Source organism: Hyperolius riggenbachi, chromosome 2, assembly GCF_040937935.1.
Source record: "Hyperolius riggenbachi isolate aHypRig1 chromosome 2, aHypRig1.pri, whole genome shotgun sequence".
In the NCBI taxonomy this organism is placed as follows: domain Eukaryota; kingdom Metazoa; phylum Chordata; class Amphibia; order Anura; family Hyperoliidae; genus Hyperolius; species Hyperolius riggenbachi.
This window is the reverse complement of record NC_090647.1, coordinates 65,339,206-65,366,869: the sequence shown is the minus strand read 5'-3', so window position 1 is coordinate 65,366,869 and position 27,664 is coordinate 65,339,206. Positions and strand designations below refer to the sequence as shown.

The window sequence follows — 27,664 nt, the reverse complement described above, 5'->3', positions numbered from 1 at the left end:
TGGATATCATTTTAAAGCTCTCTTTCTCCTCTTTCTGACGACACCTAAATCGTTGCCCTACGCCTTTTAGTTTTCTCTATTTTCGCGATCGAAATCGCGGCCGCGGCAATTTCAATCGCGAAAATAGCGAAAACTAAAAAACGCAGGGCGGTGGTTTGTATATCATTGGAAAGAGGAGAAAGAGAGCTTTAAAATGATATGCATCTTTCCATAGTTTCTGCACTGCTCGGAGTCCCTTTAAGGGCTTATTCACACGATGAGCGCTTTGAGCTTTTTTTTTTAAAGAAAAGTGCAGGCGATTTTAAAAAGCACTTTAAAAGCGCTTGAGCAATGATTTTCCTCTGAGTGTTCTCACATGAGCAATGAGCTTTCTTTCCAATCATAAACGCGGGTCCTGCATTGTCTGAGCATTTGCGCTTCAATGGAAGGTATAGGACAATCGCTAAGTGCTTTAAAAAGCGTTTGGATAAGCGATTTTTTTTAGCAGTTTTTCAACAGAAATTACATTAAACAAAATCAAACATTAAACGAAGAGTTTACTTCCTGGTTATCTGAGGAAAAAAAACTGCTAAAGATAAGTGCTGTAACATTGTGATTTTCTTTCATTCAATAAAGCTTTAACATGTGAAAAAAACAACTGATAATCGGCAAACAAAAGCGTTTGGTAAAATCACTATAAAAACGCCAGAAAAATCACCTTAAAAAGCACTAACAAAAGTGCTCAGCACTTGAGATTGAGATGGTGATTTATAATGTAAACTAAGCCTTATGGTCATATTTGTTTCAAGTGTGTTATTCGAGTATTGTTGAATGCAGGATTGGTGTAACAGGCAGTCAACTGGCATGATTTCAGAAACCAGACTACAAAGGATAGCAACATATTTTTTCCTGAGCAAATTATTAAAGGGAAGGTGTAGTGAGAGTAATGTATAGGATGCAATCTTTATAGTAAAGGTCCATACACACATGCGAAAACAATCATTCTTTTTGATCTGTCAAAGTTATAAATCGCTTGCTTGGCATCATAAACAACTTAAAGAGGAACTCCAGTGAAAATAAAGTAATAAAAAAGTGCTTCAATAATTATGTAAAAATTATTTAGTCAGTGTTTTCCCATTGTAAAATCTTTGCTTTCCCTGATTTACATTCTGACATTTATTACATGGTGACATTTTTACTGCTGGCAGGTGATGTCAGTGGAAGGAGTTGCCACTTGCTTTTTTGGCAGTTGCAAACAGTTTTGGCAGTGAAAAACAGCTGTTATATCCCACAACGCAACAAGGCTCCCACAGTGTGATGTCAGAACCATGGTCCTGTATCTTCAACGCAATTGCCCTCTCAGATTTGACAGGATCTGGGTTGGAATATCTCAAATAACATATAGACTATGAATCATCATAATTTTACTAATATATAACGTTTCAACTATTCTTGCTATTGTGCCCTCGCAGGAGAGATCTCAGAGGGGCTGGAGGGATTGGAGGGGGGGGGGGGGGGGGGTTATGGGACTGTTGATTTATGTATGTGTCATATCAAAAGTCAAGGCTAAGGGCAGCTTCTTAGCCTGACATGAGTCAGTTGATCCTGTGGGTGTATTTGTCTTTAGTATTTATATAATATACCAGATTTTATTCATCCCATTGCAGTCTGTGGTTCCCCTTTTCTGCTATGCTCCTTTGCAACTGCATAGAGCATAGAAAAAATAATTACTATAAAAAGCCTAGTTTGTGGTGAAAAAAAATCATGATATCGATCACTTAGGTCAGGTGTGATAAATAGTGATAAAGTTATTGGCAAATGAATGGGAAGTGTGCTGAAATGTGAAAATTGCTCTGGCCCTTAAAGGGACACTTAAAGGGATACTTAAGTCAAACAAAAAAAATGAGTTTTACTCGCCTAGGGCTTCCAATAGCCCACTGCAGCTGTCCGGTGCCCTCGCCATCTCCCTCCGATCCTCCTTGCCCCGCCGGCAGCCACTTCCTGTTTCGGTGACAGGCGCTGACAGGCTGGGGACGCGAGTGATTCTTCGCGTTCCTGGCCACAATAGCGCCATCTTGCTGCTATAGCATATATCATATACCATATAGCAGCATAGAGGGTGCTAATGTGTCTGGGAATGCGAAGAATCACTCGCGTCCCCAGCCTGTCAGCTCCTGTCACCAAAACAGGAAGTGGCTGCTGGCGGGGCCAGGAGGATCAGAGGGTGACGGCGAGGGCACCAGACAGCTGCAGGGGGCTATTGGAAGCCCTAGGTGAGTAAAACTCATTTTTTTTGTTTGACTTAAGTGTCCCTTTAAGTCAAACAAAAAAAATGAGTTTTACTCACCTAGGGCTTCCAATAGCCCCCTGAAGCTCTCCGCTGCCCTCGCCGTCTCCCTCCGATCCTCCTGGCCCCGCCGGCAGCCACTTCCTGTTTCGGTGACAGGAGCTGACAGGCTGGGGACGCGAGTGATTCTTCGCGTTCCCAGACACATTAGCACCCTCTATGCCGCTATATGGTATATGATATATGCTATGGCAACATAGATGGCGCTATTGTGGCCAGGAACGCGAAGAATCACTCGCGTCCCCAGCCTGTCAGCTCCTGTCACCGAAACAGGAAGTGGCTGCCAGCGGGGCCAGGAGGATCGGAGGGAGATGGTGAGGGCACCGGACAGCTGCAGGGGGCTATTGGAAGCCCTAGGTGAGTAAAACTCATTTTTTTTTGTTTGACTTAAGTGTCCCTTTAAGGGGAGTACAACTAGTAGTAATAAAATGTTCAAAGGGGGGGGGGGGGGGGGGAATACACTTGCACCCGCAATTCCCAGGTCTCTCATTTTCTGCTAACAATTTGCCGCAGTTGTTCTGTGATTTTTCGTTTGTGGCCATATTCTGTAATTGCAAAGGTGTGCGTTTTGTGGGAAAAAGCAGAAAGCTGTACGATTTAAAAACACACAGAAAATCGTCAACACAAAATGCCACCAAACATTCACATTTTCTCTGAGTGCGGCTATTGACTTCAATAGCCCGTGGAATCTTGTGCGTTTTGCCGGCAAAACGCAAACAATTGCAGCTCGTGTGTTCCCTGCCTAAGATTTGGGAAGTTGTTGTTTTGTAGCACACATTGAAGTTGCTTCTTCATGCCACATAAATGGAGTTGAGCAGCTGCCCGCGGAGAGTTCAGCAATCCATTTGGAGACAGCAGATACCAGTGAACAGGGGTGCCAGGACTCCACATCACATGTAACCCAGTAAACATTGCTCTCTTGGCTTGTGTCTGGCACTGTGTATAATAAAGGCTCATGTAGTCTGATAGGTGCACAGTGTACTCCTCACACAGTTCATCCATCCTGTCTCCTGCATCTGAGGTAATCCCACCACAGCCAGACAAAAGGAAGCACCCAGATTCATTACAGAAGATTAGAAGCAACGCATCACATTGCGTGTCACCGTACTGTCAGCTCATACAGGACAGGGAAAGGCAGATCTGTAAAGCACCTCCAGTATAAGGGCCCGTTTCCCCTGGCTACAGATTTGCAGCGTTTTCCCTGAATGCGAGCTGCACTGGGAAAACGCCGCCTATCGGTAGCATGGCTTGCCATCTTGCCTGCACTTCAGTGCCACTCAGGACTGCATGCTGCAGATTTATGCAGCGCACAGCTGAATTACTAGTGGTGCATGGCACGGCTCGGCGACTCGGGCTAGGCAGCACACTGGGAGCCATGGGCAAATCGGAAATAGGCCCTAAAGGTGGCCATTGATGGCCACCTGATTCGACCATCAGAAAGGTCCCTGTCTGATAAAATATGGTCTAAGAGACATCTATTACTGTCACACACTAGGCATAGATTTTTTTCATAGATTTCAGCCCGAAATCCGTAGCACAGACCCGTATTGGCGTGGCTATTTCCTACGTAGCACGGGTGTGCAGGAGCTAGCTCGCTCTAGCGTCTGTTTTCACTTCCGGGAGTGACGTCACTTCCGGATGTGACGTCAGACGCTAGAGCGAGGAGTATGCGGTGGAATGCACGGAAGGTATGTATCTGCCCCATGCTGCCCGCCGCTGCCCACACTGTAACTAGCTGGAGGGGAGCGCAGAGGGGAGAGCCCCGAGGTGAGGGAGAGGGGGGAACTTCCCCTCTCCCCGCCGACTGTGGCCAAGGCTTTCCCCTCAAGCTGCCACCCCTCTAGCCCCCACAAAACGGCCCTGAGCGGGCCCCATGGAGGGGGGGGGCCCGCTCTGAAATTCTGCAGGGGGGCCCGGTGGGGCCTAGTTACGCCCCTGTTTGTCCCCGTTAAAAAATTGAACAACTTTCTGTTTTTTTTTTCCCTACATACATCGTGGACATTGCTGATTCTGTTGTAGTTAGTGTGATGCAATTGCAGAATCACAGGAAAAAAACGAAATGGCCTCAATTCACTAAGGGCAGTTCGGTAAAATAATTTAGATTGGTAAAATGCTGCATTCGGAATTTTACACTTTTTTTTCCAAATTCACTAAGATTTCCCCCATGCGGTAGAAGTTCGATAATTTACAGAACAAACATGCTTCAATTCATCAAGCCCTGCTTGGTAAGTGTCACCAGCTGTGAGCAAGTCAGTGGTAAGGCAGGAAGCTGTGTGTATGAGTCAGGGGTTTTCTGTGCGGTGCATCCTGTCATCTCTTTATATGTGCTGCAGCCACCAGCAGGAGCTCTTCTGTATATCAGTATACAGATATTCACATCTAAAGGGATGCAGAAAAGCCTTTTAAAAAGTCTCCTTCTTTTGCTCTGCCGGACTGAAGTCCCGCCATCCAGGGTATTGGACCAAATCGGGTGAGAAGCAGGGCTTTGTGGCTCTCCCTATTGGCTGCCTGGCTCTCCCTATTGGCTGTCTGCTACATCTGTCAATATGTTACCGCATGAAGATTGTGAGTTACCGGCTGGTCAGAGCTGGAGGTAAATACCGAACACTTTTGCTTGATTTACCAAATGCTTTAACCTTTGTGAATTGCAATTTCTTGACATTTCTTGAGGTATGCCAATTCACTAAACCTATTATCACACTAAAAACCAAAATGACTAACTAGTGAGGTAAATTACTTTACTAGTCGGTAATTTTGCTTTTCTGTGCGGCAATAGGTTTAGTGAAGTGGCATTTTGTAAGGTTATCTGTAAAATCAGCTGTTTTCTGCATTACCAAATGAGGTAATGCTTAGTGAATTAAGGCCAATGTCAAGCATGGAAAATGTGAACAATAGCTCTATTGCGATACAACACTGAAAAAACTGCCGCGATATTGCACCGTAAAGTTTAACCTTATAGTGATGATTAGACTCAAGCTACAGCACAGGGACGGCAGCAATAAAATAGTAGTAGGGAGGAGACAGTGTAGTAGTATGTTTTTACCACTAGAGGGCTGTATAGGAAGGCAGGAGAGACAAGACTCAAAATATTTACATTGCGCTTTTCTCCTGCAGGACTCAAAGCACCTGAGCTGCAGCCACTAGGGCGTGCTCAGTAGATGGTAGCGTGTTAGAGAGTCTAGCCCAAGCACTCTTTACTGAATAGGTGCTGGCTTACAGAACAGGAAGAGCCAAGATTCTATCCTTGGTCTCCTGTGTCAGAGGCAGAGCCCTTAACCAGGACAGTATCCAGCCACTTGTAAATGTAGAAAAGAAAGGAGCGTGCACCTTCCGTCAGAAACTATGGTAAATTTTTTGATTCAAGTTCAGCAGCATAAATAAGTAGATGATAGGGGTTGCAAAATACAACAACAGCTAAAGGAAGGTACCTCATTCATTGTTGTGCCGGTTGCTGGTGCAGGAGGTGGGAGTGGGGGTAACGGTGGGTCTAGCAACGGCCGTTTCGCGTCCACGCGGACGCTTGGTCACGCTGCGTTTCACTGAAAACGGTTGTATTTTGCAACCCCTATCATCTACTTATTTATGCTGCTGAACTTGGTTCAATAAATATACCATAGTTTCTGACGGAAGGTGCACGCTCCTTACATTTCTACATTTACAATTGTCCTGGACTTTCTTCTGTTGGGTCATATCAGCGGAGCACACGTCAGGCAGCGAACAAGGGGTTCTAAGGTTGCAGTGTGCACTGTCAGTTTGTGCCACCATCAGTACTGCCTCTCACCAGCAATACCACATTTTAAAGGAGAAGCGCTACACTACTTTTTCTATTTTTCAACAGTATCCAGCCACTGCAACACTATACAACTTCTGCTATCTACTTCACCATAGCCAAAATTCACAAGATCGTGCAATTACATGACTGCAGGTATTTATGAGTGTACATGAGTACATAGGGCAGTTGCCTACAAGTTAAAGGGGAGCTCTCATGCAGGACCAGCCTTACTGAGCTACTTACAGCTCATACACCAGAACTGGATTGATCAGATATCTGTGGGAACCGGCTGTGCCTCCAGCTGCCAAGAACCATGTAACCACCAAAAGTAGAACTGAATTGAACTGAGCACTGGACCACTTGAAATTCAATGAACGCCTTTAATGCATCAACAGGACAGACAGGCAAGGCATGAAAATGTACGGCCTGAGAACAGTTTCGCGGGCGTAACCCGATTCGTTAGAGGCCAAAATCTATTCAGCTCCAGTGCTTACTGAGCTACTGTTGCTGCCTCTTTTTACCACCCTATCCTTTGCTATATCGTGGGACTGGATATGCATTATAAACACTACTATTTAAAAAATTTATAGTTTTAAAGGTGTCAGCGCTCAACAGTTTTTGGAGAAGCTCTATAAAGCAATAATCAAAATGTCCAATCACTGGATGTCATCATTCAATGACTCCAATTAAGTACTGTTGCCCTAAAGTCCCATATTCCATCCTCTTCTTAGGTAAATCCTCTTCATATACATGCAAAAAAAAAAAAAACACAAAACATGGACACCGGCCCCAGTGTATTACCCTTGTGACTGCTGAATTCCGTCACCACATCAGATTCCTACTGCCAATGCTGTGTCCAACCACAATGCTTTTCACCAGATGGGTTGGCTGACCATGTAATAGACCAGCTGGATGTGTACATTAGTACACATCCACTCCTTGATGTCTGTCCAGTGATACAGCACTTACACCACCTTCATCTAAAAGACTTGGAAAGGTTGCATATAGCATCAAATCTTATTATTTTAATAAAAAGGAATACAATTACACAAAAATTTGGTCCAAAAAAACAAGCGCTTTGTAAATAAAATCCATGTTACTACTCAAGTCCCGTGTTCTTGCGTCTTCTTGGCACCGCCTCACGTTTCGCCGTCTGTCTCATCGGGGGCTGTACCAGTATTTAACAAATAAGTGTGTGGTCTTAATAATAATGTAGTGCGGGGGGCCATATGTGTATACAAATGTATGTGATCTAATTAAAGAAACAACGCCACGGGTTGACATAGAGAGAGGAGCACACATCACTATATACAGTACCATTTAAAAAATGCCAGCAGCATTATTTTATTATTTAATGTCATTGAAAATAATCATTCAATATGAATTTACAAAACTATATAACGTGTATCATCACCATACAAGTCAGAAAAGCAGAGCTACACTTTAAAGTAGACCTGATCTCTTGCACAGGACACAATGAAAAGTCTTTATTCCACATATGGTTGCTGAAGAAATTCACTTCTCAATGTTTGTTTAGTCAGATCAACCTGTCTGATTAGTTCTTATCAGCAATGGTGAATAGACTGCAGGGGAGCTTTGCCCAGGCAGCTCTCCATAGAGTAAACTCTGAGGCTTAACCCTTTCAGTGCCTTCTGAAAAAAATGAAACCAAGTATAACTTCAAGTTGTTTTTTTTTAGAATTTCAATAAATTGTAATGATTTTTTCCCATAAGGTTTATCATGCTGTGGCTAATCTTTTTGAGCAGAGAGGACGTTCTGAGTTTAGTTCCACTTTAAGGAGACAGAAGGAAGGAAGCAGGTGGTTACAGCATGAGTTGTCTGAGTGTAGAAAACAAACATAGGCTAGAAGGAGGATATCCCCCATGCTGGGTATTGCTTGAGGAAAATCCAGCCTGGCTGATTGATTATACAAACCCATTATGAGCAGCCAAAAGTACACAACAATCATCTTTTGTCTGTTGGCACATTTGTAAAGGGCTAAGCACTAAAATAAACACACTGCTATTGTGCTTGATGGCCATTTGGTCATACGCCATGGCAATATACTAATTTACTATTCAAGTCAAGGTTTCCAACAAGCAAAAATTACCATGGTAAATCCTTAGATCATCTCGCCCTACAGCCGTGTCCAAGTGTATAACCATGTTTGCAAAAAAGTTGAGACACAGTCTAAAAATGTACAGAGAAACAAAATGTAATAACTGGAAAATTATATAAACCCTATACAGTATCTAAAGTGTACCTGAGGCCAAATAAAACATATACTTACATAATAAGAGGGAAGCCTCTGGATCCTGCAGAGGTTTCTCACATCCTCCTGGCCCCACCATTGCTGCTGGAACATGTCCAACAAGAGCTTGTGAAATATGTAACATGACCCAGCTTCTCTTCTTGCACATAGCGTGGTCCCGCCTGTGCAGTAAGTCTGATTCGCTCATCCACGCGCAGCTCTATGCTATTGCGCATGCTCGGCCACGCTATGTACATGAAGAAGAGCACGGACGCAAACATCTAAAGCATCCCGGGTAGCAGTGGTGGTCTGAAGGAGGATATGGGAAGCCTCTGGAGGATCTGCTTCTTCTTAGGTAAGTATCTCATTTTGTTGTTTTAGAAAGCAGTAAACATCTGCAGGGCCGGATTTGTACTTTTTACTGCCCAAGGCCACTGTCACCAGCCGCCCCCCTGCAGTATAGGTAGCCAGATGACCCCTCCCCCTTTCCCTCTAGTATAGGTATCCTGATGGCCCCTCCCCTCAAGTATAGGTAGCTAGGTGACTCCCTTAATCCCTCCCTTTCCCACTCCCATCTTTCAGCATAGGTAGCCAGCTCGCCTCCATGCCGCAGTAGCCATCAGTGTAACCTCTCCGCTCTTCTCCAGCGCAGAAGCTTCCTCTTTTCATCCCCTCCGTCTCCATCAGCCGCTGCTGTACATCTGTATCTCCAACAAGCATCTCTCACTTGTGACTTGCCGGCATGTTACCAGCGAGTCAGACGGGAAGAGGAAGCGTCTATGTTGGAGACGAGAGGAGATGTGAGTGACTGGCGGCTGCTATTCCACATCTTCCACTTGTAACTCTGCAATACTGCCCAAGTCCATAGCCGCCGGCCACAACGCCAATGTGCAGAGAGAGCAAGGCAGCTGCTGCACAGAGTACCGCGGTCAGACGCTCGCTTGATCTCCCTGCACTGGAGCAATTGCAAGCTTGCAAATTCTGCACCAGTTTAGCCTGCTGCTTTGGTGCCCTTGCTCCTGTGGTGCCCTAGGCCATAGCCTAGGTGGCCTTGGACTAAATCCCACCATGAACATCTGACGGATTTTGGACTAGTCCATCTCATTATAGGGGATTCTAAGGGTTTTCAGAAGCATTTCCTGAACGCCAGTTTATTTGCCAAAATAGTAAGATACCAGCCTGCCTCCCTACTCACTTGAAGACTATTTTGGCAATTAGACTTTACAACAGCTGTTCAGGAAATGCCTTTGAAAACACAGAAAACCCTGAGCATCCACATGAGGAGATTGGCTAGTCCAAAATTTGTCGGCTCTGTTAGCTTTTAACTGCTTATTTTTTTCACTGAAGTGGTCCTTTAAAAACTGCTGATATTGTAATAAGATCTGCTAAGAGTTTTTCTGTTGTGAAAAATAAACTTTTTTTTAAAATCGGCTATACCAAAGGACAAAATTGCATTGTGATATGGAAAGTTTAGCTCTACTTTAAGACTTGTTTATTTCAAAGCAAACCTTTCATGTGTATAATGTTACACGTTCATCCCAAAATACACCGACCAATGAGGCTGAATGAGTTTAGTTTGGTGCTGATTAGTACAGTATTGGGTGAAATTAGCTATTAGAAAGAGCAGCTAGAGGGAACGATTAATCATTCAAGCATTTCTTTAACAGTTTTTTTCACAGCATGTAAGCGCTGCCGTTCCCATATTGCATCAGCCTGCCTTGGTGTCAACATGTGTTTTTGTTTTCTACTTTTGTTTCTAATTTAGTTGTAAAAGTTATATAATAGTTTTCATGCTGATTGTGGCAGGGTCCAGATTTATGAGAGATTCTGCTTTTTTACAAAACATGGAGAAAGATTGTTTTTTGGAGTTTGTACAGAAATGATGCAGCGCTGCGAAAAATGTTGGCGCTTTATAAATACAATAAATAAATAAAAATGATGTACTGAGAAACTAATCTGCCATAGCCTTAAAGCAGATCTGAACTCAGAACTTCCTCTCTGCTCTAAAAGATAAGCAACAGCATAATAACCTTTAAAGAAAACATTTCTTTGTTACAGCTGAGAGAAATCCTGCAATAAATAGGCAGTGTGTCTACTTCCTGGATTAATAGAAGCAGATAAGGGGTTAACCTCCCATGTTTACATATTAGCAATGTCTGCCAAGACTGCCAAACTCCTGTGCTGAAACAGCTGAGAGCATAAATTACACTTGTGATTCCTTGAAGATGAGATGGAATTACACAGGCTCTTCTCTCTAAATACACACAGGGTGGATTTCACTCTGTTTTCCTTGTGTGTTGTGCGAGAGGTCAGGTCCACTTTAAGACCACTCATAGGCAGAATGAATCGCATTGACCAAAGAGTTAATACCATTGATTGCCTCGTTATAATGGCACCTGGTGGCGAGATGTCAATCATCCTTTCCACCTGACACAAATGGCATGCCGCGTCCATCTCTAAAACAGACGATGCACCAGTGCTGATGCAAGTTGGCATTCAAATCCCCCTGCTGTGACAATGCAGCAATGGGGATTCAAATGTGATCTGTGGAAAAAGGCTGCAGGCGTGATCCCCACCTCACCCCCCTATGCAGCACAGAAGCTATTGTATGACAGCAGGCTGTCATTTCAGATATGAATTGAAGTGCAGGAAAATAGGATTTGAGGAAAAATGGTTGCCAAGTGAAGCTGATATAATCTAAACAATAATGCCGTTGTGAATTGGGCGCCAAATAAAAACCAGAAAATATTTACAGTGGTAATGATGATAGTAAAATATTGGTTAATATTACAGATATTTTACTACAACTAAACCTAAACTTACTCTCACACAGAACCCTCCCCCCTTTCATGCCTAATACTAAAACCCCCTAATACCTAACACTAAAACCCCCTTTCCTGACGCCTAACCCTAAAACCTCCCTTCCTGACGCCTAACCCTAAAACCTCCCTTCCTGACGCCTAACCCTAAAACCTCCCTTCCTGATGCCTGACCTTAAAGAGACTCTGTAACGTCAAAAAGATCCCCTGAGGGGTACTCACCTCGGGTGGGGGAAGCCTCCGGATCCTAATGAGGCTTCCCACGCCGTCCTCTGTCCCACGGGGGTCTCGCTGCAGCCCTCCGAACAGCCGGCGACAGAGCCGACTGTCAGTTCAATATTTACCTTTGCAGGCTCCAGCGGGGGCGCTGTGGCTGCTCTCGGCTCCGAACTACACGGAAATACCCGATCTCAGTCGGGTCCGCTCTACTGCGCAGGCGCCGGAAACTTGCGCCTGCGCAGTAGAGCAGACCCGACGGCGATCGGGTATTTCCGTGTAGTTCGGAGCCGACAGCCGTCAGAGCGCCTGCGCAGGAGCCAGGAAGGTAAATATTGACGTCATTATTCTCGGAGGGCTGCAGCGAGACCCCTGAGGGACGGAGGACGGCGTGGGAAGCCTCATTAGGATCCGGAGGCTTCCCCCACCCGAGGTGAGTACCCCCCAGGGGATCTTTTGATGTTACAGATCCTCTTTAAGGGCCCATTCACACTATCTCTAAATGCAATCGCAAACACAGCGATTTTCTAGAGTTTTCTGGTGTTTTTTCCTAGAGATTTTCCAGTGATTTTTCACTGTACAGAAATTGTTTTTTTTTCAGCAATTAGCCTTTTTTTCGATTTCTAGTTTAATAAGCTGTGTCGAAGTCTTCCATAAACAGGAAATAATATCTGCACAAGAAAAAGAGTTGTGGGTAAACTGCAAGGTTTGATGGGTAAAATCGCTGGAAAAACTCTGTTGATTGTGAACAAACCAGCGCATCCAAAGCGATTTACCAGCGCTCCTATACTTAACATTGAAACGCTAATCGCTCAGAATCACTCAGGAAACGCTGCAGGCAACGCATTTGCGTTTCAGCAAATCACAAATTGCTTAAATGAGAACACTTCCATATAATCTTCATTGCACAAGCTTTTTCAAAACGGTAGCGATTTTCAGCAATCGATCCACTCAGCAAAGCGCTGCCTGTACCACTTTTGAGGCGATTCCACCTCAATGTAAGGTATAGGAAAAACGCAAAACGCTCACAAAAGTGCTTTGTGCGACGATTGCGTCGCCTTTTTAAGAATAAATACATTGTAGTTATTCTTTTCCAGGTCAAAGAGTTCACTTCCTCACTGACGTCAGGAAGTGAATTAAAATAAAGGCTCGGGAAAAGTGCTTAGAAAAGCGCTTTTCACAAAAATGCAATGCCCACCCAAGCCCCGGGAATCGGAAATAAAAATTGCGTCAAGAATAAAACGCTAACACGAATGCAACGCAATGGGAATGAGGCCTTACTCAAATTTGTGATCTAGATGTACAAATTGCTAGATATCTACCCATGGAGAGCATTTCTTCTGTCTGCACTTGTCACAATGGATTGCACCTACGGTAAATGCTTTTATAGTAAAAACTTGGAACATGTTGGATGAATTTGCTTTGTTTTGGTAGAGAGTATACTCGAGTTGCCTCATGCGACCTTCTAGCAGCTGCTTCCATCCTGTGTTCTAGCGCGACGTAAGAAAGCGGAAACATCTTGTGGAGAAAAATATGTCTGAGAATATTCATGTTTTCGTATTACTGTTTAATGAATTCAATACAATAACATTTGCAAAGTGATTTTCTCCCATAGGACTCAAAATGCATAGATATGATTCAGATCAATACATACTTGCACTTTGGACTGTGTTACAGAGGAAATAGTCAGGTGTTCATAAATGCCAGACTAAACAGGTGACTTTTCAGTTTGGGTTTAAAGGGAACTTGAGATGGGGCCACAGCATCCAAACATACATACCTGAGGCTTCCTCCAGCCCCCTCCGGCCTGATCGCTCCAACGCCACCCTCTTCTGACTTCCTGTTCATCCGCATTTGGTCCCCAGAAAGTCCTCCAGTCTAGGCCAACTGCGCATGCGCGGCCAGGCCACAGGCGTGCTCCCGCTGCGTTCACATAGCCAGGAGCACTCTGCCTCTGTGCAGAGCACTCCTGGCGATGGGAGCGAGACAGGGGAGTACACCTGGCCGGACTGCGTCTGCGGCGACTGGAAGATTTTCGGGGGCAAGTTGCGGGCAAACAGGAAGTCAGCAGAGGACTGGGTAGGAGTGATCAGGCTGGAGGGGCGATGTCCTGAGGTGTGGGTGTGGCAGGGAGTTCCAAAGTGTAGAGGCAGCATAACAGAAAGCTCTGCCTCCAAAGGTTTTGAGATGGATTCTGGGGGTGACCAAGTTATTAGAGCCTTTTGATCGAAGATTGTGGGATGTGATGCAGTTGCAACAATTCCTTCAGGTATCCAGGGCCCAGACTGTGCAAGGATTTGAATGTCAATAAGCCAATCTTAAGTGGAATTCTCAATTTTACTGGTAGCCACTGGAGTGAGCGAAGGACTGGTGTTATGTGGCAATAGTGGGGTTGGCTTGTGTACATAAGTAGCCTGGTGGAGTCAGAAGAGTATATAGAAAACTGAGGTAAGTGTATTTCAAAAAAATAATTCACTTTGCATTTACTTTAATAAATAATGTGTTTGTCCATTGTAAAATCTTTCATCACTCTGATTTGTGTTCTTAAATGAATCACAGGTGGCGATATCTTTACCACTGGCAGGTGCATCACAGCAGAGTTGGTATTGGTCTTATATATTCTTGTACTGCGGATGCAATTGCACATTCCGTGCCCTTAAAGAGACTCTGTAACAAAAAAAGTTCTCCTGGGGGTACTCACCTCGGGAGGGGAAGCCTCAGGGTCTCAATGAGGCTTCCCCCTCCCCTGTAGCTGCAGGCAATCCAGCGCCGGCTCCCCCAAAGCGTCCCGCAATCCTCCCTCGACAAGCCTGACAAGGCTTCTTATATTTACCTTCCCTGGCTCCAGCGGGGGCGCTGTTGCGGCTCTCAGCACGGAGATAGGCGGGAATAGCTGATTTCTGTCGGGTCCGCTCTACTGCGCAGGCGCAGGAGACTTGCGCCTGCACAGTAGAGCAGACCGACAGCAATCGGCTATTTCCGCCTATCTCGGAGAGCCGATACTGCGCCTGCGCTGGAGCCCGGGAGGTAAATATTTACATCCCTGCTGTTCACGTTCAGATGGGCACAGCGAGACTGCCGTGGGACACAGGAGGACGGGGAAGCCTTGATAGGATCCGGAGGCTTCCCTCACACGAGGTGAGTACTCCCCAGGGGAACTTTCTTTCATTACAGGTTTCTTTAAATTTTGCAGAGAGGCTTTTTCTGCAACCATTATAAGTCAGGTCCTGCTTTATTATGTGCACTTACCATGTTACATATTTGTGTCAGGGTCACTGCTGTTCTGAAGTTAGTAGAAGCAACACCTGGGACCTGATTCAACTCACGTTTTCTCCTAAGTTTGCTTCTAGGAGATAATTTTTTTATCTTCTGTTTAAAATGGAAGGGAGGTTGGTATAACCAGGGTACCTCTAAGTATCAGGAGGTATAGTATGTAATAAAAGGGTGCCTGGAAATTCAGTTGCCCAGGAAAGCTGATAACGTAATATCAGTCAATTTACAGATATTCTACTATAGAGTAACAGATTGCCAAGCAGGCTCATCGTGAACCATAATCACAAATACCTTGGGCTTAATTCATTAAGCTGTGTTGCTAAAGCTAAAATGTGCAGGAGCGCGCGCTATGCACTCCTTACTTAACACCTTAATTAACATCCTCTGCACAAACACCCTACTTGATGCCTTACCTTAACCACCACCCCCCCATGCCTAACCTTAACCACCACCCCCCATGCCTAACCTTAACCACCACCCTCCATGCCTAACTTTAACCACCACCCCCCATGCCTAACCTTAAAGAGAACCCGAGGTGTGTTTAAAGAATGTTATCTGCATACAGAGGCTGGATCTGCCTATACAGCCCAGCCTCTGTTGCTATCCCAAACCCCACTAAGGTCCCCCTGCACTCTGCAATCCCTCATAAATCACAGCCGTGCGGTGAGGCTGTGTTTACATCTGTAGTGTCAGTCTCAGCTGCTCCCCCGCCTCCTGCATAGCTCCGGTCCCTGCCCCCGTCCCTTCTTTCCAATCAGCAGGGAGGGAAGGGATGCAGGCGGGGACCGGAGTTCTGCAGGAGGTGGGGAGAGCAGCAGACTGACACTATAGAGATAAACACAGCCAGCTCTGACAAGCTGTTTGTCAGCAGCGTGGCTGTGATTTATGAAGGATTGCAGAGTGCAGGGGGACCTTAGGGGGGTTTGGGATAGCAACAGAGGCTGGGCTGTATAGGCAGATCCATCCTCTGTATGCAGATAATATTCTTCAAACCCACCTCGGGTTCTCTTTAACCACCAACCCCCATGCCTAACCTTAACCACCACCCCCCATGCCTAACCTTAACCACCACCCCCATGCCTAACTTTAACCACCACCCCCCATGCCTAACCTTAACCACCACCCCCCATGCCTAACCTTAACCACCACCCCCCATGCCTAACTTTAACCACCACCCCCCATGCCTAACCTTAACCACCACCCCCCATGCCTAACCTTAACCACCACCCCCATGCCTAACTTTAACCACCACCCCCCATGCCTAAACTTAACCACCTCCCAAACCCCCCACCCAGCTACCAACTGCTGCAAAAAAATGTAGAAAACATAATTTTTACAGGGACCGCCATAGGCACCCATTGAAATAGTGTCATTGGGCTTGATTCACAAAACGGTGCTAACCTACTTAGGACGCCTAAAGTAGTTTAGGCGTGATAACCTTTGCACCAGTAGGTTAGCACCTTTTTCAGGAATAAATGCGTGCAAAGTTTTACGCGTGCAAAGTTTTACGTGCGCAGAAAGTTGCATAGGGTTTAATGGGTGCATAAAAGTTTACGCGCGAAAAACTTTATGCGCACTAAACTTTGCAACCTTTCAAAGTTTTGCGCACGGGAATTTCACGCGAGTTTGTTTTTATCACACCTAAACTGAGTTTAGGCGTGATAAAGTGCTTTTCACCAGCGTGCTAACAGTTTGCACCGCTTTGTGAATCAAGCCCAATGAGTGGTAATTTGGATGCCCGTGGCGCCCAATAAACATTGGGTGCTGGACTCAATACTGCTATTTCAATGGCACTCAAACTTCTTCTGCTAGTAGGGCGCCCAAGTTTCATGCTATTGTATCAGGACCCCATAATAGACACATTTACGGTATATGTTTATTTTAGGGCATTTTGCATGACCCGGCAGCGTTCATAACTCACCCCCTATTCTAGACTAAATAAACTCTCCCCTCATCCAACCACCAACCTTCTCAACACCCACTCTTTTTTTTTTTTTTTTTAATTTAAACAGCCATGACCGACACTTCTCTCTACACTTATTCCCAACGACTCCTTCTTTTTCGTTGGAGTGATATTTAATGATATTTAATGTCGGCCACAGCTTCATCACAACAATACAGGAAAATAAATAACAGTCAAATTAACATTAACACATCAAACTACAACAATGTAAACATAACCTCAGATTCTTGCATAAATTTCATCCCCCCTAACTGGCCGGTGGCGACTGAGGAGCCCCCCATCTTGAAATAACTTCCACTCATGATCTGCATGAAAACCGAACAACGGCCGTCCCAAACCATGCCAGAAGTTCCCTGGGCTAACATGCGACTTGGAAGTTACTCACCGTCTATAAACATACCAACCAATGTTATCCCCCATCAATTTGTAAAGCTCATGCATTTTTAACCACAAAGCACATATTCCGACTCCTCAGCCTCATTTAACCACCATTACCAGCAGAGGGGACCGCCACCGCAAGCCTGCAGTGACCCCTTACTGCCGGCGCGCCCGCCAGACCTCTACAGCCCCCTCAAGCTTGTCCTTGATATCCAGGTTAAAGATATCCGATCCCACCTCATTCAAATGAACGCCATCCCCTGCACAATACATGTCTTGCCCCTTCAACTCTACATGCTTCACCACCATGTCCCCAGATTGAACCAAAAACTTTTCCATTGCTCTGTTAACTTTCACTCTGGCCCTTTCCACCGCCCTGTGGTTACGAGCACCACGCCAAACCCGACGTGGAACCATTTCCGACCACATCAACCTCACTTTCGGGATAAGAGTGCGGATTGCCATTAGATCCCCTTTTATAACTCGTAACAAGGCCCTAAAGGCAACCTGAGCCATATCATTCCCCCCCAAATGCAAAACTAAAATGTCTGGCCATGGGAACAAAACCAGCTGTTCCTTAAAGTACGGCATGAACTTTGGCCAGCACATACCCCCCACCCCAAACCAAAATACCCGCGCAGTGCTCACGTCCAATCCCAGTTGTAGGCCGCTCTGCCTAAGTGCTGCACGCTTTTCTGCACGGCGCACATAAGAGATCCAAACCACGCACCGGCCGATACCTGCAAGATAATAAAAAGAAAAACAAATGCACCCAGTTGAAGAAACTTTCTCTATTGCATAACCTAGCCCTATCAGTTACCTCTCCCCCAACTCACTCACCACCCGTTCGACCCGGCCCGGACGCACATAAGACCTGAACCTGCTAGACTGCCATCTACCGATCTTCATCAACGTGTTTGTTGACAGCCCCAACCGGGCAGCCTCAGTGGCCGCCCCGATCCTAAAGGAATGTGAAGCGTATTCCTTTTCCTGCAATCCCATATTACTAATACACTTTCTCATCACAGAAACAAATTGAAATCGAGACAATGCAGTCCCATCCTTATGAATTAGCAAATTACCCTCGTCATCCCCAGGCCTGACTGCCATGTAATTCTTCCACAGGGCCAAAGGACATGTATGACAACCCACTAAAGGGAATAGGACTAGCTGCACCCCTTTTCCCACCTGATCTGTTTTCGACCTCCGTATCCTCACCCTTAAGGCTCCCTCCAGCTCCCACACATCCTTACACGCAAGCCCCCCGGCTCCCCGCCTGTTCGCACTAACTACCTCACTGACCCGCAAGGCACCGTAAAAAGCTAACCCGAAGGCCAGCTGAAACAAATGCACCTCAAAGGCTGAGAAACACACCTTCTCCAATTCTTCGAACATACCTTTCATTATTTCCCATGTCACCGGCCGTCTGCTATCATGCCCTTTATGCTCTTTTCTCCACCCTTTTAAAGCCTGCCTCACTACAAAACCCTTGGTAAAATCCTCCCATCCCTGCAATTTTGGCAAAAACGCCAAAGCTGCTACCCGGCGATCCATACTAGCAGGTGAGACTGCAGATTCCATCCAGAATCCAACCAGCCAAAGAAAAAGATCCCTCCTACCTGCTGCGTCTTCACCCATAGACCAACGTCGGTGCCATTCATCCCATTCTGACCACACTTTATTGTAGGCCGTCCATGTACTCGGCGCTATTGATTTCCGAATCCACTGGTGGAGTTCCCCTACAGCACTTCCCACACATAATCCGGGCATTTCTCCCCCGATCCTTGCGCTCCAGGTGCCAACTTCCGGAACCGATCCCACTGTAAACGAGACAACGCGTCAGCTATCTCATTTTTTGCTCCCGCAATACGCACCGCCCTAAAATATACATTAAATTTCAAACAGGACAGCACAAAGCGTCGGAGCAATCGGATAACCGGGGGAGAGGACGAGGACATGGAGTTCAGTGCCGCCACCACTGCCATGTTATCAGACCTAAAACTCACCGCCTTATTCCGCAGTTCCTCCCCCCATATTTCCACAGCCACCCACAAAGGGAATAATTCCAAAAAGGCCAAGTTACGAATTATGTCCTGCTGAAGCCAAGCTAACGGCCACCGATCCGCGCACCATTTACCCCCAAAAAAGGCTCCGAAACCCACTGAGCCAGAAGCGTCTGTAAAAAGTTCAATGCTTTCCATGTCGCGCCACGGGTCCAGCCAGTAGACCAGACCGTTAAACTGAACCAAGAATTCCCTCCATACTGCTAAATCCTCCCGGTGTTCGTTTCTTTTTTTAATCGTATGAAGTGGTGAGGTTCCACCACACCACACGTGGCCAGTGACAACCGCCGCGAGAAAACCCGCCCCATTGGAAGAACCCGACACACGAAATTGAGCTTACCCAGCAACGATTGAAGCTGCTTCAACGTTACCTTTCTAGCCCCCAGCACCTTCCCCACCACATCCAACAAATCTTCTACCTTGTCAGCCGGTAGTCTGCAAACCTGTGCCCCTGAGTCGATCTCAATACCCAGAAACCTCATTACCACCCCTGGACCCTCTGTTTTTTCTTGAGCAATTGGGACCCCAAATTCCGCGAACGTCCCCATCAAACCCTTTAGGCACAACCTCGATCCCCCAGGGCCTACGCAAAAGAAGTCATCCAAATAGTGGGTGATGGCCGAAATCCCCGTTTTTTGCCTGACCACCCATTCCAAGAAGGAGCTGAAGAGTTCAAAGTACGAGCAAGAGATGGAGCAACCCATTGGCAAACACGCGTCCACGTAAAAACTCCCGTCAAAAAAACATCCCAACAAATGCATGCTATCAGGATGTACTGGTAGTAGACGAAACGCCGCCTCTACATCGGTCTTTGCCATCAACGCTCCCGGGGGCGCCTCCTTCACCAAGTCCAAAGCCATATCAAAAGTTGCGTATTGGACCGAGGAGAGTTCCCGATCGATCCCGTCATTTACCGACCCCCCTTTTGGATACGATAAGTGGTGAATTAGCCTAAACTTGCCCAGCTCCTTCTTGGGGACCACCCCCAGCGGCGAAACGATCAAGCCTTCCACAGGCGGCTCCGCGAAAGGGCCTCTCATCCTTCCCAAAACTACCTCCTTTGCAATCTTTTCCCTAACTACCGTTACATGAATCCTGGCTGATTTTAAATTTTTTGTATGCAATTGACCTGCTTCCGCCGAAGAAGGGATGCGGAAGCCAACGTCAAACCCCTCCCTCAACAACTCAGCTGCCCTTTTATCCTCATAGCGGTCTAGCCAGGGCTGCATCACCTCTAGCCTCACTGGAGTCCTCCCTTTTATTAGAACCGTCCCCTGGCCGCTTTGTAAAACTTGCTCCCCTCCCCCGCTTGAAGCATTTGAAGGCTGGGTGCATCCCCCCACATACGGAACATTCGTGTTTAAATTTGCACGTTCCAACGAATCTACATTGAGATTCATTATAGGCCCAACACACCCCCCTCCTTCCAGATCCGGACCCCCCAGCACCCGCCGGGGCAACGCTACCCTGAAAGGGCTGCGCGCTTCCCTGCCCACCGTAAGCTTGCCACCCCCCTCCCGTTGAATAAGATCCTCCCTTACCAGTCATGACCCGGAGCCAAATGCCTATGTCCTTGTGGCTCCAATCAAGGTCTGGCTGCACGGACATGCGCTGACGAAACTGTTCGTCATAACGCAACCAAGACATACCTCCATGTGTCCTGTAAGCTTCCCCAATTGTATCCTGATAGCAGAATAAGGCAGCACACTTATCCGATGCCTTTTCAGCTATGATACTGGCCATGATGTTAAAAGCCTGAGACCAATTCCCAAAAGTCCTAGGTATAAGCCTGTAACGCCGACGGTCCTCATCTTCCTCCTTCCGGTGCTCCTTGCCTTTGACCCATCTGTCAATGTTGAAGCGTTCCAAAGGCAGCAGTGGCGTAAATATGTCCACGTATTCGCGTTTCCATATTTTTTCCCGTACCTCCTTTTTGACGTGCGCTCCCAGTGGCCCTTCAAAGCATGTGTAGGCATGCCCTTTGGCCAGATCCGAGATAGGGTGCGGTTTATCCGCTTTGTCCCCTTTTTCTGCCCTGTCACCTTCCGCCCCACGATCCTCCATAACCACTTCTAGAGCCGCGTTCCCGTGCACCCCTTCCTCCCCAGCTACTTCTACGCCGTTCCTCCTAAAGCCGTGCCACTAACCGAGACCACTTCCCCCTGTGGCTGCCAAACTGCCTCCAGGCCCCCACTGCCCCTTGCCGCAGTGTCACCACTACCCCCTAAACGTTCGAGTAAGGACTTAACCCCCAGCAACAAGCCCTGAATCGATTCCCCACCTGCATGTACCCCATCGCCTCTGTGACCCTGTGTCATGTGCGACAACGAAAGTGGCAATAACTCACCAGCAGAGCGTGCAGGGGTATCAATCCTGCCGCTCGAAGACGATTCATCGCCAACTCCCCTCGAAGTCCCCTCGTTCCTGGTCGGGATCTGGGCCGGTGCCGGGGAAGGCGTACTGCTCCTCCCGCTGACCGAGCCCGCCGCACCATCCTGTGAAGAAGCAGAAGAGAAAAGACCAGGCCGTAGGGAAGCACTGTCCGAAGCAACCGTCCCTCCTGCCGAACGACCCCCCATCTCCCCTTGAAGCGGGCCGACTGGCCAGGCCACGCTTCCACCTGCACCCACTAATAAGCTGCCGTTGCCTGCACTGACCTGGCCTGGCCCTGCCCCCACTGGCTGTAGCACTATCCCCCCTGGGCCCTGCACCAGCATAAATGGGCCCCCCAACGGCATCCACGCAGGCCCACCTACCCCCTGCGGCCCCATCTGCCCTGCTGCCTGACCCCCCATTGCAATCCCCTGTATCACTCCACCTCCCACTCCCGCTCCTCCGCTCACCATACCAGTCAGCAATGGCTGACCTCGCTGATCTCCCACCCCCCCTCCCACAGCGCTGTCCTGTCTGGCTTGGTCAGCGGAACGCGCTGTTCCAGCTCGACCCCCCACTGACTCTGCCTGCGCCCCCCTTTTTCCTCCAGTACCCCCAGTGCGCAGGCCACTACCAGAAGGCCCAGCACCGCTGCCTCCCGCCGAGCGGCCGCCATCTTGCGACTCCCGGCCGCCATTACGTGCGCCGCCATTGCCGCGCGTACCTCCCTTGCTCTTCCCTTTCTTTTTCCTCCCCACCCCCGAGTCACTTACTGCTGCTGCTGCCGGCCCCGCTGATCCTCCGCCGCTGCCACCCGCTCCTTCTTGTCCCGGCCTGCCGCGGGATTCCGGCGAGGACGGGGAGAGCCGATCCACAAGCCTCTTGGCTCGCTTGGGGCGTGCGCCCGCGTCCGCCGGAGCTGCCTCCCGGGCCGCCGTCACCATAAGTCCCTGCAGCCAATCCACTCCCCGGGTAGCAGCCTCCTCCTGGAGGCGCCGAGCCATAGCTGCCATCTCTTCCTCTGCCATCCTAACTAGGCCTAAACCTGATTCCCTAGCAGCAGAGAAAGCACGATTTCTCTGGCTGCCAGCTAAGGAGGTAATGACCTCCTCCCCTATCCTTCCTACGGCTCAAACCTATCTCCTCCCCCAGCCCGTCCCTGCCTCTCTCCAACTCCTCCCCCCCCACACTTAACCCCTTCCTCCCTGAAGTAAGTTCATTAGAACTTACCAGGGTCATGATGCTCTGGGCTAATTGCACAGAGCATTGCTTTAGTGCAGGTACCCTGTAAAGATGACTTGGTAAGGACTGTTTGTCTCTTAGAGAATGTTGAGCTACAATGTAGGAAAGAAACTAATGTGAGTATATGAAGTACCCTGTAAGTAACAAATAAGACTAACAGGATTGTACATGTTTGTTTTTCAGGGTAAGGCAATGGTCGGTACAGCTGCTGCTGGAGAGACTCTTAAAAACGTAACTTCATCTGTCAAGACGAAAAGCAAATCCACCAGCCTAGAATCGAGAGAGCAGCAGTGTTCCCAGGTGTGCCGGGAAATGTCATTAGTAATGAGGGAGAAGAAACTCAACATGTGCAGTAAGTGCAAATATACTTCTTTTCCCCTTGGGGACCTAAAGCTCACCCTGCTAGAGAGGGATTTGCAGGCGTAGCATGACTCTAACCCAAATGTTCCAGACGTAGAAGTTCCTGCAGTGATCTGCATCAGACCGGAAGTCAAGGCATTGAACTATGGCGACGCAGGGTTTTTTAAAAAGTTGACAGCGGCTGCATACGTGGAAGCGTATCTTTTACAATACGCTTTTGTGCACTTCCGTATTTTCGAAGCAGGAAGTGACCGCAAGCACGCGTCACTCCCTTCCTGGACGGATACCAGACGGGGAATTCCGCGTAGTAGCGTGGCATTCCCCCAAGGCGTGTTTTTGGCAGTGCGGCCTCCGCACCGCACCGCCGATATGCAAAGTGAAGCATTCCCAAGGTGAGGGACAGAAATTCAGTTCAACTTATCTGGGGCTTCCTCCAGTTCCCTGATTCAGACACTACTGACGCATAAAAGATCAGCAGGATGCCAGGTAACTGATATTGTTTATTAGGAAATAAATATGGCAGCCTCCATATACCTTTCACTTCAGGTGTACTTTAAAGGGGCACTATGGCGAAAAACTGTAAAATTAAAAATATGTGCAAACATAGACAAATAAGAAGTACATTTTTTCCAGAGTAAAATAAGCCATAAATTACTTTTCTCCTATGTTGCTGTCACTTACTGTAGGTAGTAGAAATCTGACAGAAGCGACAGGTTTTGGACTAGTCCATCTGTTCATTAGTTCCCACCAGTTCTTATGTATATTTGTTCCCCATTATTTGTTTGTACTATGTACAGCGCTACGGAAGATGTTGGGGCTATATAAATAAATAAATAAATAATAATAATAATAACCACCACCATGTTTGACAGTGGGGATGGTGTTCTTTGGGTTGAAGGCTTCTCTTTTTTATGCCGAATGAAGGACACATCATTGTGACCAAACAATTCAATTTTTGTTTCATCTGACCATAACACAAAAGACCAGAAGTCTTCTTTGTCATGATGAGTATTTGCAAAGGCCAAGCAAGCTTTTGTGTGCCTTATCTGGAGAAGTGGTGTCCTCCTTGGTCTGCATCAGTGGAACCCAGCAGTGTGCACTGTCCGTTGGATTGTCTGCCTTGAGACATTGCCACCAGCAGAACCCAGATTCACCAGGATGGCCTTGGTGGTGATCTTTTTCACCTCTCTCACTATCCTCCTGGCCAGCACAGGCGTCACTTTTGGCTTCCGACCACATCCTCTGAGATTTTCCACAGTGCAGAAGTATTTTTTTTATAATACTTTGCACTGTAGCCACTGGAACTTTAAAAAACATTTAGAAATGGCCTTGTAGCCCTTTCCTGACTTGTGAGCAGCCACAATGCGCAGCCCCAGGTCCTCACTGAGATCTTTTGTCTTAGCCATGATTGTCCACAAACCAACTGCAGAGAGCTGCTGTTTTTCACCTGTTGAGTTGATTAAAACAGCTGTTCCCAGTTGTCACTCTGACAGCGTTTAATACAAGATCCTCAGCACTTGCTTTCAAATGTCAAACCAATAATGGTAGACCTGTACTCAGCCCAGTGCTCAGACATATAACAGACCAGGGACCACCACCACTATAATCAAGCCAACGTTCAGTATAGTTGGTACAACCACGACAACTTTAATAAAGAACAAACTGATTGTTGGTCAATACAGTACTCACATCCTCGGCCTATATGACAAGATGTATAATTGCATGTAGCATATGCCCAATACGCAATAAAACACAGTGGTGTGTGCAAGTGAAAACTGCCCAGTTTCTGATCCCGACCGGTTTCAATGTGCCGTCATCAGCAGGTAATTCAGGGATTACCCCTGCAGAAGGCACAATGGTGAAACTGGCCCACTATGAAATGGTAACCTCTAGCGGCTGCTTGGATCTATAGATTTGCTGTGATTAAAGAGAGCACCTGTGTTACTCTATTCTTTCATGTTTAGAATATTCAGAAAACTTTTTCTTTATTTTTAAGGGAACCTACAAAACTCTCTTATCACCTATGCCAGAAGCACTAAGAAAATGTTAAGAAACATGATGGAAGAACATCAGAAATCTCTGGAATACCTCTCCAGTCAGGTGCCAATCCAACAAAAGTGGGCAGTGATGAAAACTCTGATATTCCTGTTCTTCTACAAATTAGAATGTTAGAGACATATGGTTATATTTAAAGTATGATGCGAATAGAAATTATCAATTTCTGCTACATCATGTTTAGATGTGAATATAATTACACATGACGGCAATCCAGAAATTCAAGAAATGATGTATGTGTCTTCTTTGATTGGAATTGCTCTACAACATGGTTGCATACTGTATATGTTGCAAGACCGCAAGAATGAACCACTAACATATTTAAATACTAGAACTAGTGTTGTACAATTATTATGACTATGCAGTTTGCATGCCGAGCCAGTATTTTTGGAATTCTGTACAATATCTCACAAAACTGAGTACATCTCATAGCATGATCCCCTTCCTTCGAAAACTGGGCTGCAAGGCAATGACCACAAACACTCTTAGGGTAACTGAACAAGCATGTCTCCAGACCTAAACCCTGTTGTGCATCTGTGGGGCATCTCAAACGGAAGGCAGATGAGTGCACACTGCAGGTTTATTGTACAAGTTCTATAAGTTTTACAAATAAATCTTTTTCTTTAAAGAGACTCTGAAGTCTCCGAAAATACAGCTTTTTATTGCTAAAACCTATTCAACATTATTGCCCTAACTAAAATGCAGCATCCCCGCGGCTGAACTCTAACTAAATCCCCCCAAACTCCCCGGTGCACCCTGCGGGGAGCGCTTCCGTGAGAGGCAGAGCTTTCAGCTGCAGCTCTGCCTCTACACGCGTCTATCAGCGCGTATCTCCGCCTCCGCCGGCCCCTCTCAGTCTTCCTTCACTGAGAGGGGCGGGGGAGAGGCGGAGATACGTGTTGATTGACAGGCATGGGTGCGGAGCTGTAGCTGAAAGCTCTGCCTCCCGGGGCAGCAAAATCCATGACCAAGAAAGTCGTGGATTTTGCGAGGGGAGTTTGGGGGGATTTAGTTAGAGTTCAGCCGCGGGGATGCGGCGTTTTAGTTAGGGCAATAATGTTGAACAGATTTTTGTAATAAAAAACTGCATTTTCTGAGACTTCAGTGTTTCTTTAAAGGTTCTTATTCTGTTGCTTATATTTTACAGCAGAGAGGAAGTTCTTTGTTTAGGTCCGCTTCAAGGCACCATTGGAAAACAATGGTGGGAACTCAAAATATTGACACTTTGGGCACAATTTTGACATTCGTCCCTTAGGATTGTACTCACTTTTGTTGCTAGTGGTTTAGACATGAATGGCTTTGTGTTGAGTTATTTTGATTGGACAGCACATTCACACCATTATACCATGTACATTGACTGCTTTACTTTGTATCAAAGTGTCATACCTTCAGTGTTGTACCATGAAAAGATATAATAAAATAATTACACAATGTCAGAGGTGTACACACTGTACTCACTTTTGTGAGATACTGTATTTCAGTGCGTGCAAAGACCACAAGGTGCCTGCTTGGTTCGTTGCAAAATGTTTATAATTAATCATCTTCTCTGGGGATCCAGGACATGTTCCCTTGCTATTTCTGGTTGGTTTTAAAGCGGATCTGAACTCAGAATTTTCTCTCTGCTCTACAAGCATAATAAACTTTAAAGAAAAACATTTGTTTGTTACAGCTGATAGAAAACCTGCCATAAATCTGCATTGTGTCTACTTTCTGCTTTCATGGAAGCAGACATAGGGTGATCATTCTGTGCTTACAAACTAGCTGCTCTGCCAAGATAGCAGAGATTCCTGAGCTGATACAGCATAGAGATGAAATTACACCTGTGATTAGTCACATATGAGGGGAAATTAGACAGACTAAACTCTCTAAATACATACAGCGTGCATTTCTCTGTTTTCCTTCTGTCCTGTGCAAGAGTTCAGGTCCACTTTAAAGGGGAACTGAAGAGAGAAGTATATGGAGGCTGTTATCTTTATTCCCTTTTAAGCAATACCAGTTGCCTGGCAGCCCTGCTGATCCTCTGCCTCTAATACTATTAGCCACAGCCCCTGAACAAGCATGCAGCAGATCAGGTGTTTCAGACTTTAAAGTCAGATCTGACAAGACTAGGTGTATGCTTGTTTCTGGTGTTATTCAGATACGACTGCAGAGAAATAGACCAGCAGGGCTGGCAACTGGTATTGATTAAAAGGAAATAAACATGGCAGCCTCCGTATACCTCTTACTTCAGTTCCCCTTTAAAGGCAATATTCGAGGTATAATAAAAAAAAATCTACTTACCTGGGCTTCCTCCCGCCCCTTGGAGCAGTCCTGGGCCCTCGCTGCAGCACTACTCACAGCCGGTGCGCCTCTGCAGAACACTCCAGAGGACGTCAGCGAGACCTTGAGAGGCTCTCGCACAGGCGCAGTAGATGCCAACCTGCCGGGCCACCAGCTGGGAGCAGAGCTGCAGCGAGGGCACAGGACAGCTGCAAGGGGCTGGAGGAAGCCCCGGGTAAGTACTGGTAGATTTCTTTTTTTTTTTATTCCTCGGACATTCTCTTTAAGTGTCATTTTGTCATTTGAGAATTCCT

The 27,664-nt window shown here is 46.6% G+C and overlaps 1 protein-coding gene across 2 annotated transcripts in view; it reads left to right on the top strand.

The window, feature by feature from the left end:
• Positions 1–27,664, top strand: part of ANGPTL5 (angiopoietin like 5) — a 45,337-nt gene that overhangs the window by 3,102 nt on the left and 14,571 nt on the right. The window contains exons 1-3 of one of the 2 annotated variants that reach the window (XM_068264931.1): positions 22,680–22,735; positions 22,860–23,028; positions 25,033–25,136. In XM_068264931.1, the coding sequence (XP_068121032.1) occupies positions 22,869–23,028; positions 25,033–25,136 (264 nt within the window). In that variant the 5' untranslated portion in view covers positions 22,680–22,735; positions 22,860–22,868. Of the gene's footprint in view, positions 1–22,679; positions 22,736–22,859; positions 23,029–25,032; positions 25,137–27,664 lie in introns of those variants that run through there. The other variant, XM_068264934.1, reaches the window with a different exon arrangement.